This window comes from Ostrea edulis, chromosome 10 (assembly GCF_947568905.1).
Source record: "Ostrea edulis chromosome 10, xbOstEdul1.1, whole genome shotgun sequence".
NCBI lineage: Eukaryota > Metazoa > Mollusca > Bivalvia > Ostreida > Ostreidae > Ostrea > Ostrea edulis.
The window spans coordinates 1522243-1544907 of NC_079173.1; the positions used below are offsets into that span (position 1 = coordinate 1522243).

At 34.7% G+C, this 22665-nt stretch overlaps 1 protein-coding gene across 1 annotated transcript in view; it reads left to right on the forward strand.

The window, feature by feature from the left end:
* The first annotated feature begins 4202 nt into the window (after positions 1-4202).
* Positions 4203-22665, forward strand: part of LOC125666313 (receptor-type tyrosine-protein phosphatase alpha-like) — a 50261-nt gene continuing 31798 nt past the window's right edge. The window contains exons 1-9 of the mRNA XM_056152444.1: positions 4203-4234; positions 14605-14621; positions 14726-14802; positions 15030-15045; positions 15212-15309; positions 17394-17522; positions 18334-18482; positions 21156-21291; positions 21820-21963. Of these exons, the coding sequence (XP_056008419.1) occupies positions 4203-4234; positions 14605-14621; positions 14726-14802; positions 15030-15045; positions 15212-15309; positions 17394-17522; positions 18334-18482; positions 21156-21291; positions 21820-21963 (798 nt within the window). The remainder of the gene's footprint in view (positions 4235-14604; positions 14622-14725; positions 14803-15029; positions 15046-15211; positions 15310-17393; positions 17523-18333; positions 18483-21155; positions 21292-21819; positions 21964-22665) is intronic.

The following is a 22665-nucleotide window of genomic DNA, read 5'->3' on the forward strand; positions in this document are numbered from 1 at the left end:
TTCTACAAGGGGAGATAAGTCTGACAAAAAAATCTAATTCACTATAAATAGATGTGACATCTACTCTCTCTCTCTCTCTCTCTCTCTCTCTCTCTCTCTCTCTCTCTCTCTATCTCACTAAAAATCAGGCATTTTGTTTTCACAAAAGATTTAGTGCTACAGACATTGACTTTATGTAAATGGATCGGATACCTTAAGACGAGACATTTCACTTTTACAGAACATTCCTATTGGAGAACAGAGCCACATAGCCTGCACTGTCGCTAAACTTATGCGAAACCTGTCTAAAAATAGATGTGAAATGACCTTGCCGTGTACGTATACTCCTGTATATTTTTTCTAGGTCAGCCTACATGTATTTAGAAATAGAATTGAAATGATCTTGTCTTATATTGTTAAATCATATACACTCTGTAGGTCAACTTGTATAAAATTAGATGTGAAATGACCTTGTCACCTATCTACACCAATATGCTTTGTCAAGGTCAACCTATTTTTTTAATGATATGATATGACAGTGTAAAATGACCTTGCCTCGTTCTGATACTCAAATGCACTGTGTAGGTGAACTCATCTGAAAACCATAACAATATGCTCTTTTAAAGTCAACCAGTTTTTCAAAAATATGAAATGACAGTCTGTATACTATTTTATGAAATGACAGTCTGTATACTATTTTACAACTTCATGACAAACGTATGGTGTCCGGATAGGGCCATTTGCAAAAGCGTGACTGCGCGTTAGTCACAACGCGCCGTCACGTTAACAAGCAACGCGCCTTCGCGCAGACAAGCAGTGCGCCTTCGTGCTCTTACGACAACAAGCAACGCGCCTTCGCGCCGTCACGCCAACATGTTGCTTATTGGCGCGGTGGCGCGTTGCTTGTCTGGGCAAAGGCGCGTTGCTTGTTTTCTTGAAGGTGCGTTGCTTGTTGGTGTGACGGCGTGTTGTGACTAACGCGCAGTCATGCTTTTGCAAATGGCCCTATTCGGACACCATACAAACGAGATTACTTCAATTTTTCCATCGTCAACTTCCCATATTTACGTAGCAGTATTCCATTATCACCTACATATGATGTTTCTATCTCTCAACTGATTCGATACACGTCAGCATGCTCTGTGTATGATTAATCTTTAAATCGAGGCAGGCTTCTTACAAAAAAAGTCGATGGTAAGGGGTTTCAACAGTTTCGTTTAACCCTTTAACTACCAGAAATTTTCGAGTTTTCCTTCAAAGCTGATACAAATATTTCAAATTGAAATTAAAGCATTTTCTAGTCATATTTTCGTAATATAACCTATGCATATTCTGAAAGGAAAAATCTTGAAGATTTTAATTATGCCCTAAAATATGGTGTAACGGTTGCCATGACAACAAAAATACCCCATATATCCCCAAAATGTGTTTTTTCACCATTTTCGTCACTTAAAACACACAAATTGAATGTTTATCAGCCTTCATTTAAATAAATTTTAGGAATAGTTGTATTCATATGCATGTATAACATGCATTCATAAAATTTAGTGTCATTTATTGTAGATATAACCATGCATGTACATTAACATTGAAGTACAATATGCGCATAAGTTACAGTAGACTTATAGTACCTGTAATTATTGTAAAGTGTTCCTTAAAACTTGATAAAGAAAAATTTTAATGAAAATTAAAACTCTCTCTACGCATATTTTTAGAATATAAATTTCAAAATGAAAAAAAAAAAGTTTCCAATTATGCAGTGTAACGAATTTTTACAGTTACCATGGCAACTAAATGAGTCCATGAATCACAAAAATATGTTTGGTTTTTTTTCGGTACATTTTCGTTGTTGATTTTCATCCCTTCCTTCACATGAAAATACAAATTGACCAGTAAACTGCTACACTAAGTTTTGAATTATGTAGTATGACCTGATGTTATGGTTGCCATGGCAACACAATAATCCATAAATCGCTAAAATGAGTTTTTGATCCTTTTCTTCCCTTGAAATAGAAAAATTGTTCAATAAACTATCACAATATTTACATCATGTACGTAATGATATCATGAAAACTAGCAGTATAAGTTCAAATATACATGCAAGATTTATAAACCTACAATACATACAACCATATGCCTATAGAAATTAAATACCTTTACTCTCCAAATTCTAATATAATATTGTTCAGTAGATCATAAATGCGTCAATAGCTTGGTTCGTTTATAATACAATAAGCCAACTACATGTATATTGCATCCGCGCTAGTCACGCTTACCAAGTCCGGGAGTACCGTACGTATGTACATTAGGCGTGGTTTGCGACGGTGAATATATTGATAAAACAGTGTACCATATATTTTGAGCGTTATATGATCTAAATTGTTATTGAATTTTTTCTATTTATATTATAAAAATAATGCATACACTGTCTCGCCTCGATCACGCATAGAGAACTACACCATCGGCACCGACGCTTTTTTCGCTGGTGTGTCTCACATGCAAGCCGTTTTCTCATCGGACTGAAGAAGTTTCCGATCAGACACTGGGCAACGTCTAGTGAGAAATCAATTAAAGAGTAATGCCTGTAAGGTTTCACGGTACCTGGGGTGTTCAACCATAGAATATAAAACGTGTTTCCTGCAGGCACGTATAATAGGGGTGGGGGTGTTGCCATCCCCCAACTTTTCTCAACATCTTTTAATGTTAAAAGATATATTTGGTGACCCCCTCCCATATTTCATAATAGTATTGAAATATAAAAATGTAAAGTCGAAGTTATGAATTGAACTTGTGTACATGTATTGAAAGGTGCGAAACCCCCTCCCCCTATTTAAGAAGTCGAAGTTTGGGATTATTTATGAGTCGGCGCTAATACATGTAACACCCCTCAATTTTAAATTTTCAGAATTTTTTAAAGGTTGCACGTTACTCCCGCATCCCCACCTCGAGTTTGGAGAATTTAAGTGCTGATTGTCCTAAAGAAGAACTTTTTAAAAATGTTTTTTTGGTTTATCTATTCATTTATCCATTTATTTATTTTTATTTGCTCGTTAAGAAATTTAGACAATGGTGTAGGGATTTTTTTCCTGCTTCCCCTCCCCCTGTTGAAAAATTATGCTACATACATGTACGTACCTGTCCTGTATAAAATACCTGCATGTAATGCGGTTATCCTGCAGGTCCCTGTGTACTGAGTGTGTACCGTACATAATAGAATCCCTTTTTACAAAGTAGTTTCCATATGAGTGAAAAATTCTCGAGAGGGACATTAAACAATATTCAATCAATAGAGTAGTTTCTTGCATGATTTTACATGTAGTGATAATTGATTACTAATATTTTAAGCGTACTTTTAAAAGCATCACTATTTAGTATTATATGTAGATCAGAGAGTCTTCGTCGGCACTGTACACAATCGTACTTTTTCTCTGACGTAATTAAAAAAGTTCGCAATATTTTTTATTTACATATCTGTATACTTTATGCTGTATGTGTGTGTGTTTTGTGGTGTTTTTTTTTAATAACGGAAATTTGATCAAAATTGTTGTCATTGTCATCAAATATTTAAAGAAATTTACCGATGCATTGTCATCTGACCAGTACATATTACGTATTTGTATATATGTCTCTGTACATTTGGATATTGGGTAATTGTTTAATTCCCATCAAAGATACGCATGTGGTTTGTTGAGGTCACGCCGTCCTGTACTCGATCTGCTTTCTGTTCCGTACATATCTGTATCCTTTGCTGTTTCCCCAAAACTGATAAGAGGTAATATCAGCAGAACGTAACAGTATACATGATATAAGAGGATGAAAGGAAGGGGCTGGGAGGGGGAGAAAAGAGGTTTAGTGGGGAGGTTCTTATTCTTCTTTTCTTAAAACTCCTTCGTTTTTCCTTTTCCACCACTGCATCAATGGATCATATACGTATTCGATGCCGTACCCATTGTGTTTTGACAGATAAAAGAAACAATTAACAAATACAGAATATAAATACATTTGCAATATCGCGTTAGCCTGTTATATTTATATATAAATATTATAACCGTTGCAGTGCATATGGGTAGTAAACTGGCATGTAATACGCTTTAGTTCCCAAATGAAATATGCAATTTATCACTATTCGGGGGAAGAGATGGGGAGACGGCTACCCCCTTATATAAGGAGTCAAGTTCATGAGAAGGACCAGCATCTTCATGGAACTTTACAATATTTACGCTATGGAGTTGATGCGACTAGAAGTAGAAATCCGGTATGGCACTCAAATGACTGTCCAGTGTACACTGGTGACTGTGTTTCTATATATTCTGATTCATTGTCCTTATTATAGAAACTTCTTCATAACTGTAGTCATCTTCACCAATGTCTGACGGTGACCCAACGGACAACAAAACTGAGCCTTGTATCGCTTTCAGCGCTATACTCCATGATTAAATTATGCGCTGTTTATGTTACAGTCATGACAACGTAACAAGAAATGGAAATATTTAGTTAAAACAACTCATTTGACATACTTGTACTGAAGTTATTTTTAAATTCTAACAGATTATTATTGCAAATAAAGGGAAAAATCCTAATCTAAACGCTAACACTTTTAAATGAGTATACATACTTACATCAAACACACACTGACAACTCGCTCGTAATGATTAACTTATAAAAAATGTACATTTTAGTCCTTTCCATAGCCTGCATCATATTTATTGCCTATTCATCTAATGGAACTATAAATCTATACCTTTTTTTAATCCATGCATGTGAGACACTCAAATGTGAACAAATCTTTATTCTTCTAGATTATATAATACATGTATGTGAAAAAGATAGAGAGAGAAAAAACACACAAATCCCGTGCGCTTTAGCCATTTTTCACACACATATACAAAAAATGTACTTAGGCTGAATGCGGACATGTACGTGAAAAAGATAGAGAGAGAGAAAAAAAAACCACAAATCCCGTGCGCATTATACCACCTTCAAAATCACGGATTTTTCTTACGAGTCCTTTCGGATCTCCGACTCGTAGTCAATCACAAGCATTCGTAAATCACTCGTTGGTATCCATGTCTAAATCGTAACAATCCGTGTACTTTTATGGATTTGTGGAATACGTAAGGGTCCGTAAGAAAATCCGTGAATGTGAAGATACCATTAGCCATTGTTCACACACGTATACCTAGGCTGAAGGCGGACACGCTTGCATAGGGAAAATAAATGTACATTGTATTTAGGTTGTAAAACAGTAGTTCTAATTCATAAAACAAAAACAAAAACCCAATCACAAATTTATTTACTTTTCCCACGTAAATATACTTTTGTATCGTTATATAATTTATTTGCGCAATACACACGCACGCTAATGTCAAATGACGTCAAAGTGCACTTTTTTCGCGTTTAACTTGTAAATTGCATTACTTTCATGAAGAAATAGGTCTATGACACTTGCCCGTACCTAAATATGATCATAAGAAAAAATGAAGCAAATATTTCAGCATTTCTGAATATGATATACGTTTTTAAATATTGTGTTTTTCAGAAAAGATTTTACTAACAGAATATAACACAGTTTTTGTCATTTCGACTTAATTTTCCTACTTTCCGGTAACGATGTGTGATTTTAAATGCGTGTTTTCAACTAGTTCCCAACATCGCACAGAAAAACTTTTGAGTAGAAAAATTGTTTAGTTTTTACTCTACTTTTAGAAAATATGATTTGTTTCATTATATTCCAATTATTAACAAAACGCCCCCAATTTAATCCGGTCGTCACATAAAAGGCGTCAAAAGGCGTCACTGGGCGTTAAAGGGTTAAAGTAAGCAATTTGCAAATTCTATGATTGTTAATATAACGATTTAATTTGCAAATACAAGCTATCACTGGGTCGAATGATGTCTGAAGTGTTTCACACAAATTATTCGGTCATTCTTTACACACTGATTTTGACTACGGATAACTCCATTTACCTGATCAATATAAAGTGCTCACGGCGGATGTGACCGGTCCACATGGGATGTTTACTCCTCCCAGGCACCTGATCCCAGCTCTATTACTGGTGTGTTCATTGCTATGTGTGTAGTTTATATAAACTGTGTATTATTTATATAGATCCCAGCTCTATTACTGGTGTGTTCATTGCTATGTGTGTAGTTTATATAAATTGTGTATTATTTATATAGAGCTCTATTACTGGTGTGTTCATTGCTATGTGTGTAGTTTATATAAACTGTGTATTATTTATATAGACAGCTCTATTACTGGTGTGTTCATTGCTATGTGTGTAGTTTATATAAACTGTGTATTATTTATATAGACAGCTCTATTACTGGTGTGTTCATTGCTATGTGTGTAGTTTATATAAACTGTGTATTATTTATATAGACAGCTCTATTACTGGTGTGTTCATTGCTATGTGTGTAGTTTATATAAATTGTGTATTATTTATATAGACAGCTCTATTACTGGTGTGTTCATTGCTATGTGTGTAGTTTATATAAACTGTGTATTATTTATATAGAGCTCTATTACTGGTGTGTTCATTGCTGTGTGTGTAGTTTATATAATTGTGTATTATTTATATAGAGCTCTATTACTGGTGTGTTCATTGCTATGTGTGTAGTTTATATAAACTGTGTATTATTTATATAGAGCTCTATTACTGGTGTGTTCATTGCTATGTGTGTAGTTTATATAAACTGTGTATTATTTATATAGAGCTCTATTACTGGTGTGTTCATTGCTATGTGTGTAGTTTATATAAATTGTGTATTATTTATATAGACAAGGCCCACAGGTCCCAAGTATCAGGATAAGGTTAGGAATTTCAAACGTTTTTAAGAACAAACGGTCAACGAATTTTAGCCACATTAAGTAAGATATACCTTAGATAGTGTGCTGCTCTTTAATGTATCCTTGAAATTCAGTAATGTTAATTAGTGTTTGTAAATTCAGTGATGTTAATTGGTGTTTGTAAATTCAGTGATGTTAATTAGTGTTTGTAAATTCAGTGATGTTAATTGGTGTTTGTAAATTCAGTAATGTTAATTAGTGTTTGTAAATTCAGTAATGTTAATTAGTGTTTGTAAATTCAGTGATGTTAATTGGTGTTTGTAAATTCAGTGATGTTAATTAGTGTTTGTAAATTCAGTGATGTTAATTGGTGTTTGTAAATTCAGTGATGTTAATTGGTGTTTGTAAATTCAGTAATGTTAATTAGTGTTTGTAAATTCAGTAATGTTAATTAGTGTTTGTAAATTCAGTGATGTTAATTGGTGTTTGTAAATTCAGTGATGTTAATTAGTGTTTGTAAATTCAGTGATGTTAATTGGTGTTTGTAAATTCAGTGATGTTAATTAGTGTTTGTAAATTCAGTGATGTTAATTGGTGTTTGTAAATTCAGTGATGTTAATTAGTGTTTGTAAATTCAGTGATGTTAATTAGTGTTTGTAAATTCAGTGATGTTAATTAGTGTTTGTAAATTCAGTAATGTTAATTAGTGTTTGTAAATTCAGTGATGTTAATTAGTGTTTGTAAATTCAGTAATGTTAATTAGTGTTTGTAAATTCAGTGATGTTAATTAGTGTTTGTAAATTCAGTAATGTTAATTAGTGTTTGTAAATTCAGTGATGTTAATTAGTGTTTGTAAATTCAGTGATGTTAATTAGTGTTTGTAAATTCAGTGATGTTAATTAGTGTTTGTAAATTCAGTAATGTTAATTAGTGTTTGTAAATTCAGTGATGTTAATTAGTGTTTGTAAATTCAGTAATGTTAATTAGTGTTTGTAAATTCAGTGATGTTAATTAGTGTTTTGTTTTTGTTTCAGATGACCAGTCCAGGGTTATTCTAAGACGAAAAGAAAATCAACCAGACTACATTAACGCCAGCTATATATCGGTAACTTCTTGTTTTATTCTATGATAAAAGGAAACTATGTATTACCTTCCTAGCCGCAAAGCAGAGCCCTACATTTGTGCGTGTTATGGATCTGGTCAAAATGGCTGGGCCACCTGTTTGCTGTTCTGTTAATTAATTTTTGATGATGCATATGGAAGGTGAAGATAACGAACAGTGATCAATCTCATAAATCCCATAAGCAATACAAAATGGATAGTTGGGCAAACACGGACCCCTGGACACATCAGAGGTGGGATCAGGTGCCTAGAAGGAGTAAGCATCCCCTGTCGACCGGTCACACGTTAATTTCACGTACAGTACACGACACGAGTTTTATGCGTGTTCCACGCAACGCGGTGGAACAAATTTGCCCCAAACACGGTGGACCTTTAAAATTGTCGGCACCTTTGAAGTCCTATTTTTCCGCGCGAGCTAGACATTGAAGTCCACGGAGGATCTCCGTGGATGCCACCGCGCATCTCCGTGGATGTCACCTGTACCTCCGTCGATGCCATCGTGTACCTCCGTGTGATAAAACAAAGAAATAATTTCCGAAATGATTCACCCAAAAAACCTTTTCGCTTGGCCAGCATACATGCCCTCACCCCATTACTTATTTAGAAATTAGCTATAAATCATTAAATTCTTGTAATTGTTGTTTAATGATACGTTGGTGTTTTCGGTTCATATCCGTATGTAGACTTCCCTGCAGACGTTCATATCTTTTTATGAAACGCCCAAATTCTCGACATCCTGTATATAAACACCTGTGTTATTCCTACCACTCGTCGGTACATTGTTTCACGGCACGTGCAGCACAATTTCACCAAATAAAAAAAGGGTCATGAACAACGACAATCACATGCCAGTAATTTCAATTTGATAAACAGCAGTTCAAAGAAATGTGTACCATAAGCAATAGTTTATTTTTACGTAAAGTTTTCATTGTAATTAAGAATATGTGATTAAGGTCAGCTATATACATGTACATGTTTACATTGGATATGAATTTCATTATGTACTCAACTGTGAAGCAATGTGAGCAAAGAATCAAATTTTTATCACTTAAACAAATAAATATTAAAACTATCTTTACTTTTAAACAAACCTTTAGAAAACTCCGTACTTTCATTAAGAAAATTTCATTAGAATGCCCATACTTCACATTAATAATAACACGTTTTTTTAAGGGTTTTTTTCTAACTTGATAAATACTTTATTACACGCATGTATTATTTACTAAATGTATATATAACAGCTTTTTGTCTTTATATTTTTGTATACCATTGCATAATGGTGATGAGATTCAATAAATTGAATTGAGTACATGTAGTCTTGAAATATCACAAAGTAAAGAGTTGACAACGATTGAAATAAAAATGCAGACGTTTTCTCGTTTATTCAGTAACTCAATAACTTGCGCGTCTTCTGAATGAAAGTTGTAAAACAAACGTACTAGGTTTTGGTCAGTTATAACATAATACAGGGGTAAAATTCATCTAATATCCGCTAGCAATGGGTTTTGAGTCAACTGTGCATTCGTGCACGAATAATCTCGGCTAACGAAGATGAAAAAAAGAAGCCTAGATAGTCCGCTTGCATTAACATGTTTTATGAAGGTGCAATCGAAAAATTATCCAGTAAATCCAATGATGTTGCAGTATATATAGCATGTATTTATTTTATTTTTGACTGAGAGGGAGATAGACAGCTAAGCACGTAACATCGTTTTAGAAAGGGGGGGGGGGGGGGACTCATTCATTAGTCCTAACCCGGACCAGCCGAAAAATTTAACATGTAAAGAAAACAAAATGGGAAATAAAAAAAATATATCAGAATGAAAGGGGATGGATACAATTTCTTTCTGATTAATTAATCAGAAAGAAATTGTACTTTCAAGATTTATACTGAACGTATTAAACTTCCCGTATCTGCATACATTCATGAATATTATAATTAATGATTACCAATGCTCTCTCTCTCTCTCTCTCTCTCTCTCTCTCTCTCTCTCTTGCTTTCATTATCTAATGCATCTAAAGATTAAATTAAAGATTTTAATAATCGATAACGTATATGAATAAAAGCAAATAATCGTTAAGTCATTTCTGTTTATATTTATATTAGTTTTTTTTTTTTTATGAACTAGTTGCATTTGACACCGAGGATTTACATCCTTAAATATTGATTACGAGCACGTAGAATCGGAGAGGGTGTACTTTGAAAACTTGAAAGGTTTTCGTAATCGGACAATTTAAGCACCATTTTTGTTGTTATTTTATTGCTTGTCAAGAAATTTACACAACTTAACCGGCAACATACCCCTTCTGATACATTGAAAAATATAAGTAATGTTAGCACGGGGCTCTATAAAGTTCAATTGCAGTTTGGTCATACTTCGTCATTCAATAACTTATTCAAAATAAAAAAAAAATGTTTGTCGGGTTAGCGGTACTATGATGTATGACTATAACAATGACCTGTGTATAACTTGTACATTCCATGCAAATTCGAAGGGGTTTTTGTCTCAGTAGAACAATGGGGGTCAGCTAATCCGTGTATTTGAAATCAACTGAAGTGCTTAGCTTCTTGCGGAAAGTGTGAAATATATTGGGTCGGCGTAAGATACCCGTGATCTTAGACTAGATCTGATATCGCACCGACCCAATATATTTCACTCTTTTCATGAGAAGTCAAAACCCAAACTAGCTAACCGTAATTTAGTTATACTGTGAGAAAGACCCTAGGAATTTGCATGGTATATACTTATTATACAAAAATCATTGCATTATCCAGACACTCCCGATGAACATTTTTTTTTTTATGAAAACCTCTATCAAAGTACTTTGAACATAAATCTCGGTCGAATGTTATTAACTCGGGATTTTAAAAATAAATCATTCAATGGTTTGTATTTTTGCTTCTATTAATTACGTAATAAATTAATTCCAATTTGTTAATCATATATAATGCTCTAATGTCTATATTGGATCAAGTTATATTTGTCAAGATGCATATCAACACAATATGATGGAGGTAATTATGTTAAACAGCGCATTTGTCAGAGAGAGAGAGAGAGAGAGAGAGCACATCGGTAATTATTAAATATCCCTATCACATGTTGTACATGTATGTTTTTCATTTACTGAATATACTAATTCGCATTCAAAACAGGAATTGCCTGCAAGTACTCATTATTTTAACATAGAATTTAAGAATATTTCAATGAAGAAAGAAGACTAAAAGAAAAAAAGTCAAAACCAGGTTTTCTTAAAAACATAATATAAAGTGTTTGGTATCGTTGGAATCGGCTCAATATGCTGAAAAACAATATAAGTATCAGAGGGGAAAATATTGACATTTTTTCTTTTTTTAAAATTCCACCCTTATCTTATTATTTGGCCTGCGGCACATTTTCACATCTCCCGCAAGGCGCCCGTGGCCAGAACAAAGCTCCTAGCAGCTGTGTGTATTCGCAAATAACACACACCGTGGAACACGGAGGACACGGTGTATCTCCGTGGATTTTCCACCGTGGTCTTTCCACGGTGGGGTGTATAAAACTCGTGTCGTGTACTGTACGTACTAGGAGTGAGCGTAGCGTTTCAAAATATTTTAAAAAAATGTTAATTTTCGTGATTACTTTGGCACACTTATCATTCTTCTTAACACCATTTCGTGTTACCAGCGCTGTAAATGTACCCCAGCCACCTAATTCACCTCTGTAAATGTACCCCAGCCACCTAATTCACCTCTGTAAATGTACCCCAGCCACCTAATTCACCTCTGTAAATGTACCCCAGCCACCTAATTCACCTCTGTAAATGTACCCCAGCCACCTAATTCACCTCTGGTATAACCAGGGATGCGTGTTTGCCCCTCTCTTCATTTAATTTTTAGGATTTATGCGATTGATGACTGTTCATTATCTTCACTTGTTCATGTTAGAAATAATCAATTTTAAAAATCATTGTCATCATTTCGACGAATTAGAAGATATCCACAAAAAACAAACTAAGTTCGTTCGGTATCCTATTTGGCATCGCAATTTTTTTCAAAACTGAAGTATATGTTGATTCAAACCTTACACTGCAAAATAAATAAAGCTGAAAACATGAGGCGAAATGCATGTAATATGGATTACTTTAATCATAAATTCACAACATGGCCTTCCTGTTCATGACTTTTATTATACGTAAATAAATGTTCTTACGAAATCAATTACGAAAAGATACACCCTATCGAAGACTTTTGAGAAATATCATTTAATTTGGAAACGGGGCAAAAATTGGCCTCAAACGCAACGAGTCCTTTACAAATAATTCTTATACAGATATGAAACATGTCGGTGAGGAAGCAACGGTGCTCTTGCCTACCTGTGTAACATTTAACGCTCAGATAGGGTCTGGAGAACTTGGATGATGGGGGACTATATTTCCTCTTGGATCAACGGCGTAGTAAAATATCACTATATTGTCCGATTGGAAGCTTTAAAGTTCTGTTTATTTTCTCTGTCAGAACAAAATCTCAGCTAAAGCGATTTTCAGATCAACTGGATTAAATAGTACATACTTTATTTTGTGTCGTTATATATATATATATATATATATATATATATATATATATATATACCTTTTTACAGCAGTTTCACAAAGTAAAAAAAAAAATAAAACATTGAACAAGGATCGATGTGCAGAAATCTAAGTTCGGGTCATCTTATATTGGTTTAGATATATCAGTCTGCTTTGTGAAGAAGACATAAATAGTATCTACTACTGTTGTAACGTTTAAATTAGAATTATTACCATTCACTTTCTTTTCTCTGCTGGAATTTGGTATGGAAAGATTGTGACCTTGGTTTAACCTTGACACAAAAACAAGAACTGTGACACGCATTTTACTGGGTAATTAAAGAAGCTAAACATTCAACAGGGGATGCTTACTCCTCCTAGACACCTGATCCCACCTCTGGTATGCCCAGGGGCCATGTTTACCCAACTCTAAATTGATCACTGTTCGTTATCTTCACCTTTCACATTCTTTATTTATTGCTTATCAAGTATCACATCTTTAAAACACATCCAACGAATATAAGAAAAATCCACCTTTGGTGCTGAGATATCTCATAAATATAGATAAAGGATGTTATTTGAAAATATGTATTAGATTTTTAGATTTTCGATTCCTTCTGATATGGACAATGTTAATTGTAATATTGAATGGTTTGCGTGTGATAACTGACTTTAATGGTCAATATCTTAATGATATTTCTTTTCATATTCTCACTAGTCTGAAGACGGGCTCCGATATATAGCATCTCAAGGTATGTGTCTTCATGTTAAGATTTAAGATCAGTGGGTACCCTAAAAATATATGGAGAAAAATTGAATCATAGGTACACAAAATATATCAAGTCCATGCAATCATGTGGGGGTGGGGATGTTATGAATTCCAACATTAAACAGTTGGTTTAGATCAGAATTACAAGGATAAGTGAGGATGCAGTGGAACATCTTACAACAGATTTGCGTATAAAAAAAGAGAGCAATGTTTCACGGGGTTAGTTATTTCTTTCATACAATGGATAAATACTCATCACAGGCACCCTGAAGCGGCTCTCTCCACCAGAATGACAACAGCTGACCTGACAGTAAGCATCAAACGAGATAGAGCAGTTCCGGAATACACATCCTGACCTTCTGTTTGACGTAGCCAAAGCTTATACTAAAAGAAAATGGATATCTTTTTAACTTTACTGTATGGCATATATTCCAAAGAAATGCCGTGTCCATTATTTTCAATTCTATCAGGGTTATTGTATACAGCAAAGAAACGCCGTGTCCATTATTTTCCATTCTATCAGGGTTATTTCAAATGTAATTCTTACTGAAGCGTCTATAACCCGATTATACAGTATACATTGCCTTAAATCAGCTGTTACATGTAGACGTAGTCTATAGCTCTTCCGTGAACCTCCCTTCTGCTTTACCATTGGTGTATGTTCTGCTTATACAACAATGAAATCGAGGTTTTCCTGCGAGAAACACGAAAATGCATGCTTGATTTCTTATTTATAAAACACTGGTCTTCACTCTCTGGTTTATAAAACAACTAATCTTTGATGCTATTTTCCACTCTCAGGACCTCTGGTTTATAAAACAATTAATCTTTGATGCTATTTTCCACTCTCAGGACCTCTGGTTTATAAAACAACTAATCTCTGATACTGTTTTCCACTATCAGGACCTCTGGTTTATAAAACAACTAATCTCTGATACTGTTTTCCACTATCAGGACCTCTGGTTTATAAAACAACTAATCTTTGATACTGTTTTCCACTCTCTGGAACTCTGGTTTATGAAACAACTAATATTTGATGCTATTTTCCACTCTCAGGACCTCTGGTTTATGAAACAACTAATCTTTGATACTGTTTTCCACTCTCAGGACCTCTTGTTTATGAAACAACTAATCTTTGATGCTATTTTCCATTCTCAGGACCTCTAGTTTATACTAACCTGATTTCCACCCTCAGGACCTCTGGTTTATAAAACAGCTAATCTTTTTAATTGTTTTCCACTTCCAGGACCTCTAGTTTATACTAACCTGTTCTCCACCCTCAGGACCTCTGGCTTATAAAACAACTAATCTTTGACACTGTTGTTTACATCAGGACCCCGGAGAGCACGGTAGATGGCCACTGGTTTAAATTAATCTTTGATACTATTTTCAGGACCCCTGGAGAGCACGGTAGATGACCAATAGTTTATACTAATCTTTGATACTATTCTCATGTCCCCAGAGAGCACGGTAGATGGCCACTGGTTTAGATTAATCTTTGATTCTATTTTCAGGACCCCTGGAGAGCACGGTAGATGACCACTGGTTTAAATTAATCTTTGATACTATTCTCATGTCCCTGGAGAGCACGGTATATGGCCACTGGTTTAAATTAATCTTTGATACTATTCTCAGGACCCCTGGAGAGCACGGTAGATGACCACTGGTTTAAATTAATCTTTGATATTATTTTCAGGACCCCTGGAGAGCACGGTAGATGACCACTGGTTTAAATTAATCTTTGATACTATTCTCAGGACCCCTGGAGAGCACGGTAGATGACCAATAGTTTATACTAATCTTTGATACTATTTTCAGGACCCTGGAGAGCACGGTAGATGACCAATAGTTTATACTAATCTTTGATACTATTCTCAGGACCCCTGGAGAGCACGGTAGATGACCAATAGTTTATACTAATCTTTGATACTATTCTCAGGACCCCTGGAGAGCACGGTAGATGACCAATAGTTTATACTAATCTTTGATACTATTCTCAGGACCCCTGGAGAGCACGGTAGATGACCACTGGTTGATGATCTGGCAGGAACAGGTTTCAGTTGTTGTCATGTTGTCCAATTTCACAGAAGATAATAAGGTAAACTTATAACAACAGTGAACTGTTAAACATACAACGTCACATACAATAATATAGATTGATATACAACAATGATATATTAAACATACAACATCACAGACAACAATATAGATTGATATACAACAGTGATATATTAAACATACAACATCACAGACAACAATATAGATTGATATACAACAGTGATATATTAAACATACAACGTCACAGACAACAATATAGATTGATATACAACAGTGATATATTAAACATACAACATCACAGACAACAATATAGATTGATATACAACAGTGATATATTAAACATACAACATCACAGACAACAATATAGATTTATATACAACAGTGATATATTAAACATACAACATCACAGACAACAATATAGATTGATATACAACAGTGATATATTAAACATACAACGTCACAGACAATGATACAGATTGATATACAACAGTGATATATTAAACATACAACATCACAGACAACAATATAGATTGATATACAACAGTGATATATTAAACATACAACATCACAGACAACAATATAGATTGATATACAACAGTGATATATTAAACATACAACGTCACAGACAATGATACAGATTGATATACAACAGTGATATATTAAACATACAACATCACAGACAACAATATAGATTGATATACAACAGTGATATATTAAACATACAACATCACAGACAACAATATAGATTGATATACAACAGTGATATATTAATCATACAACATCACAGACAACAATATAGATTGATATACAACAGTGATATATTAAACATACAACATCACAGACAACAATATAGATTGATATACAACAGTGATATATTAATCATACAACATCACAGACAACAATATAGATTGATATACAACAGTGATATATTAAACATACAACATCATAGACAACAATATAGATTGATATACAACTGATATATTAAACATACAACATCACAGACAACAATATAGATTTATATACAACAGTGATATATTAAACATACAACATCACAGACAACAATATAGATTTATATACAACAGTGATATATTAAACATACAACGTCACAGACAACAATATAGATTGATATACAACAGTGATATATTAAACATACAACATCACAGACAACAATATAGATTGATATACAACAGTGATATATTAAACATACAACATCACAAACAACAATATAGATTGATATACAACAGTGATATATTAATCATACAACATCACAGACAACAATATAGATTGATATACAACAGTGATATATTAAACATACAACATCACAGACAATAATATAGATTGATATACAACAGTGATCTGTTAAATATACAACGTCACGGAAACAATAAGCTAAATCTATAACGACAGTGATCCATTAAATATACTGCTTTACCGAAACTTTTAAGTGGTAACTCGTCGTGAATACAACTGTCCTGTTGTCTATTGATTATATTACTGTAAGCATTATTGTATATCTATATCATGGAACTGAAACACAACATCCTGCATCACAAAGTCAATCACAAAGGTGATCACAAAATACGCCACGTTCTTCCATGTTCTGTTCTCCCAGAGTGTGGAGTAGTAGCATAATGGATTACTATCGGAAGTTTGTGTTGTGATAGTAGTTGCAATGTAGACCCGGAGAAAAGCAGAAATAATAAATCCGAAATGCACACTGTACCAAAGAAAGCAGAACTAATAAATCCGAAACGCACACTGTACCAAAGAAAGCAGAACTAATAAATCCGAAACGCACACTGTACCAAAGAAAGCAGAACTAATAAATCCGAAACGCACACTGTACCAAAGAAATCGTCTCTTCTTCCACATCTTGTCCACAGCAGAAACTTGTATTACTGCGTACTGTCGTTAGCATATTCTCCTCCTTACAAGTTCAACGACAGTTGAGTGAATGGAAATATAGATATACATATTATAAAGCAACTTTCACTTTAAACAGCTATTATCTATTTATAGCTATTATCTATTTATAGCTGTTATCTATTTATGTAGGAGAAATGTTACCAGTACTGGCCCATTAAACAGCTATTATCTATTTATAGCTATTATCTATTTATGTAGGAGAAATGTTACCAGTACTGGCCCATTAAAGGAAAAGTTCGGGTAGAGGGGTCTATTTCCGTACGCCTGTTACAAGAGAAGAAGTATGCGTTTTATACCCTGAGGAAAATTAAGTTGGAACAAAAAACGGTAAGTTCTGAAAGCCGCAACAAACTTTATGTTAAGGACTAAGTATGACAATCGTAATATCTGGTCCTGAAAGTTTTAAAGTTAAACATCTTACCCCAATCCTTAATCGAGGTCCATGATAGCTTTAAGTGAATTCGTATTCAAGCGATGTAATTGTAAGTGACTAAAACATATGATCTTACTCGAAAACTCGATTCCATTTCAGAAAAAAATATTTCGTTGAATGTGTTATGAAGGATAAAGACGTGGCTTTTTCTTTAATTTATTGAGTATAAACTTCAGCTTTAATTTTCACCAACATTATGAAACGGACACTTTTATTGTAACTTGCGCGCTAGGCAATTTATGGACGAGTTCATTGCTGATTAGATGCTAGGCACTATATGGACGAGTTCATTGCTGATTAGATGCTAGGCACTATATGGACGAGTTCATTGCTGATTAGATGCTAGGCACTATATGGACGAGTTCATTGCTGATTAGATGCTAGGCACTTTATGGACGAGTTCATTGCTGATTAAATCGTAGGCACTATATGGACGAGTTCGTTGCTGATTAGAGGGGTTGGAGGCTGACATACTCCAGAACACGCCTGAGTCTCTGCATCTAATGAATAAATGTGTGATAAACAAATTAATTGAACCTCTAGATATAGTAAATAAATGAATTTAGGAATTAATGGAGTCAATGTTAACTGTGCAAAAGTGAATGTAAATCAATATTAGGAGAAAAAACTGTGTTACTTTTTTCTCTCTAAATGTTTGAAACGTTTCACTCCCAGTAGTTCATTTCAGTACTTTGATTATTACAGACAGCAACCAGTAGATTGGTGTGTCATTTTCAATTCACGATGTGGTCAGACAGTGAGATTCCGTATCCCTCCGAGCTGGTCCAGTTTTACAGGAGTGTGAAGAGGGCGCAGGACGCCTGTCCCAGTTCTCCAGTCCTCGTGCATTGCAGGTTATTTAAAGGGATTGATTTCAGAAATAACTTTTCGAAAATTCACGAGGGTATGAACTGCGACGCTTCAGACCAACATACATCATGTAGCGTTGTGAAAAGTAGTGCTGACGTCACAGTACATACATCATGTAGCACTGTGAAAAATAGTGCTGACGTCACAGTACATACATCATGTAGCGCTGTGAAAAATAGTGCTGACGTCACAGTACATACCCTCATCATGTAGCGCTGTGAAAAGTAGTGCTGACGTCACAGTACATACATCATGTAGCGCTGTGAAAAGTAGTGCTGACGTCACAGTACATACATCATGTAGCGCAAACTTCCACCAGAGTTCGTTTGCTCACAAACCAAACTCTTCCACTTAGGCATTATGGGATAGTGATTTCTTAGGCCGCGTATACTGTGACGTCACTGTAGAATGACGTAACGTCAAACGTAAATAACTTTCAAAACAAGAACGTAAACATCAAGTTCATTACTTTACACAATAATTTGAGCAGTCTCCCTACTTTTTAATGATCTTTTGATCATTTTATGTTTAAAATAAAATCCATACTTTTATATTAATGCTCTTAATATTAATATCTTCAAACTTTTAACTGCAAACTACTTCTTTAGTGTAATTTGTCTGCGTGATAATCGCGGACTCACAATATACAAATCTGTATATTGTGGTGCGTCACATAGGAGAGGTCTATTCGTAGGTGACGTAATGAGGCCTCGACGGGGAGTTTGCATGTAGCGCTGTGAAAAGTAGTGCTGACGTCACAGTACATACATCCATCTTCTACACAGTCAGACTTGCAGACAGTACATATTCTCTCATTTACATGTGTTTGTGTGTAACGTCCAGTTTCAATAGCCAAAGAGTGAGAACTGATTCTGAAATTTGTGAAACATTGCAAAACACGAGGAGTACAAATTACTGAATCTTGTTTTGAATAGTGCATATGTTCGCAATTCACCAAATTGTTTGTCTGAGAGTGTATTACACCACTGGTATTTAAATTTTTCATATAACTTATTACTAACAATTGAAACAATATTTTTATCATGTATAGGGCATTGTATATCCAACTTATTCACAATATAGGTTAACAATAAATCCAGCCAGAAACTTCACACACAAATATAATAATTCCAAAATCGTACTCCCCAGTATGATATAAAGTCCAGATGAATAGTAAGGGTCTAACCAGAGCTTTTCTAATCAGAAGATTTTCAGTCTATATACAATAGGAATGAATTTTTAAAGGAAAATCTTGAAAGACCATAATGCAACCATTACGTAATCTTTCTACTAAAAATAGCATTTATTGAGATCTAGAATAATCTAGGTCACAGGTGTCACAACAGGTATAAACATCACGTCTCTAGAACAATCTAGGTCAATTTAGTGCAAATAGAAACACACAACAGTATTTTCATTTCTGTTGGGATCCTCAGACATTAAAATTATCAGTGCGCGTTAGTCGCACAGCGTATTCGTGAAGAAATGGTCATCATTACAATGTGTAGAGATATCAGGCAAAGCGTTGGAAATGTAAATATGCAAATATCACATGTTGCTGAAATTCACCATTTCTATTTGCTCTTCATCTTTTGAAAATTCCATCACATATCATTTTTCGTGTGGAAAAAAAACTAAAGATTAAATGCATGCTCCCGCTCTTAATGTCGGGTTATTAGGCGTGATGGAGTAATTCTAAATGTCGGATTATTATGCGTGATGGAGTAATTCTAAATGTCGGGTTATTAGGCGTAATGGAGTAATTCTAAATGTCGGGTTATTAGGCGTAATTGAGTAATTCTAATGTCGGGTTATTAGGCGTAATGGAGTGATTCTAAATGTCGGGTTATTAGGCGTAATGGAATAATTCTAAATTTCGGGTTATTAGGCGTGATGGAGTAAATCTAAATGTCGGGTATTAGGCGTAATGGAGTAATTCTAAATGTCGTGTATTAGGCGTGATGGAGTAATTCTAAATGTCGGGTATTAGGCGTGATGGAGTAATTCTAAATGTCGGGTATTAGGCGTGATGGAGTAATTCTAAATGTCGAGTATTAGGCGTAATGGAGTAATTCTAAATGTCGGGTATTAGGCGTGATGGAGTAATTCTAAATGTCGGGTATTAGGTGTAATGGAGTAATTCTAAATGTCGTGTATTAGGCGTGATGGAGTAATTCTAAATGTCTAGTATTAGGCGTGATGGAGTAATTCTAAATGTCGTGTATTAGGCATAATGGAGTGATTCTAAATGTCGGGTATTAGGCGTGATGGAGTAATTCTAAATGTCGGGTATTAGTCGTGATGGAGTAAATCTAAATGTCGGGTATTAGGCGTGATGGAGTGATTCTAAATGTCGTGTATTAGGCGTGGTGGAGTAACTCCAAACAATTCTTTGAGTAGACGGAATCACTGAATTATGAATAATGTCTTCCATTTTCTTATAGAATTTTCACAACGTTTAAGACATCATGCATGCGATTTACTATTTTGAATTATTTATAACTGTGAATGGTTAGAGCTAAGTTTTGATGATTAGATGATACAATCACTAAAATAATACTGTATTTCATATATTGTGTTGAATTACTTGTAACTGTGAATGGTTAGAGCTAAGCTTTGATGATTAAATGGACACTGTCCTTGATTTTGACCCACAGTGAAGGAGGTGGACGGACGGGAACGTTTATAGCCCTGGACAAATTACACAGAGCTGGTCAGAGAGCTGGACGGGTCAACGTCACTAAATGTCTGGTGGAAATGTGTGAGCAGAGAATGAACATGGTGGAAAATATGGTAAGCAATTTTGTTTACAGACAGTGAACTGGGAAATAAGCTCGTTTTCAAAGTTTTATAAACGAAACAATCACTCATATTAATTTCTTAATCCGAAAGTTATTGGTATCTTCTATCTTTCTTTCTAAACCATTTTTGTTATATGAAATTTCATGATGAATGCAAATGCTTGTTATGGTTGGTCACAAGTTGTTGTCTTAACTAATAGGGTATAAGACACATATTAAAATTGTCATGAATAGAAAAAAATATGTGATGAAGTCATGGTGTTCTAAATTCAAATTGTGTACACATATAGTAGGAACTTGCAATCTTATTCAAAGTCGTTCAACACTAAATGAAACCTTCTGTGGGACGAACGAACGAACGAACGTTCGATCATGAACGAACGAACGATCGATCGATCGATCGAGAGAGAGAGAGAGAGAGAGAGAGAGAGAGAACCCACTGATCTAATCAGAGGATAAATTCCAGATACAAGTCTATTTTTTAATAATACTGACGGTGTGTTCCTCCATCTGTCAATAGGAACAGTATATACTACTCTACCACACACTGAAGGAGTCGTTTCATCGGAATGTCTACCCGATCAGAAAAGAGAAACTCTCCACAATATTGACAGAAGAAATGCAGAAACCGGACAAGGAAAACTATCTGAGAAAACAGTTCTGTGTGAGCGCCATCTTGTCAGTTCCACCTTTCATTACTTCTATCATTCGTTCTGTCAGTTCTATCTGAATTCCAAGATTTATCCATTGAGAAAAGGTGAAGATAACGAACTGTGATCAATCTCATAATTCCTTTAAAGAATACAAAATTACAAGAATGGCTAACACGGACCCCTGGACAAACTAGAGGTGGGGTTAGTGGCTTAGGAGGGGTAGGCATCCCCGTTGACCGGTCATATCTGCCATGAGCGATTAATCTTTATCGAGTAAACAGAGTAATCTGTAGTCAAAATCAGTATTCAAAGAATGGCCTGACAATTAATATGAAACACGTCAGTTTGTAAAGCATGGCCTGACACACGTCAGTTTGTAAAGCATGGCCTGATAATTTATATGAAACACGTCAGTTTGTAAAGCATGGCCTGACAATTAATATGAAACACGTCAGTTTGTAAATCATGGCCTGGCAATTTATATGAAACACGTCAGTTTGTAAAGCATGGCCTGGCAATTTATATGAAACACGTCAGTTTGTAAAGAATGACCTGACAATTAATATGAAACATGTCAGTTTGTAAAGCATGGCCTGACATTTAATATGAAACACGTCAGTTTGTAAAGCATGGCCTGACATTTAATATGAAACACGTCAGTTTGTAAAGCATAGCCTGACATTTAATATGAAACACGTCAGTTTGTAAAGCAT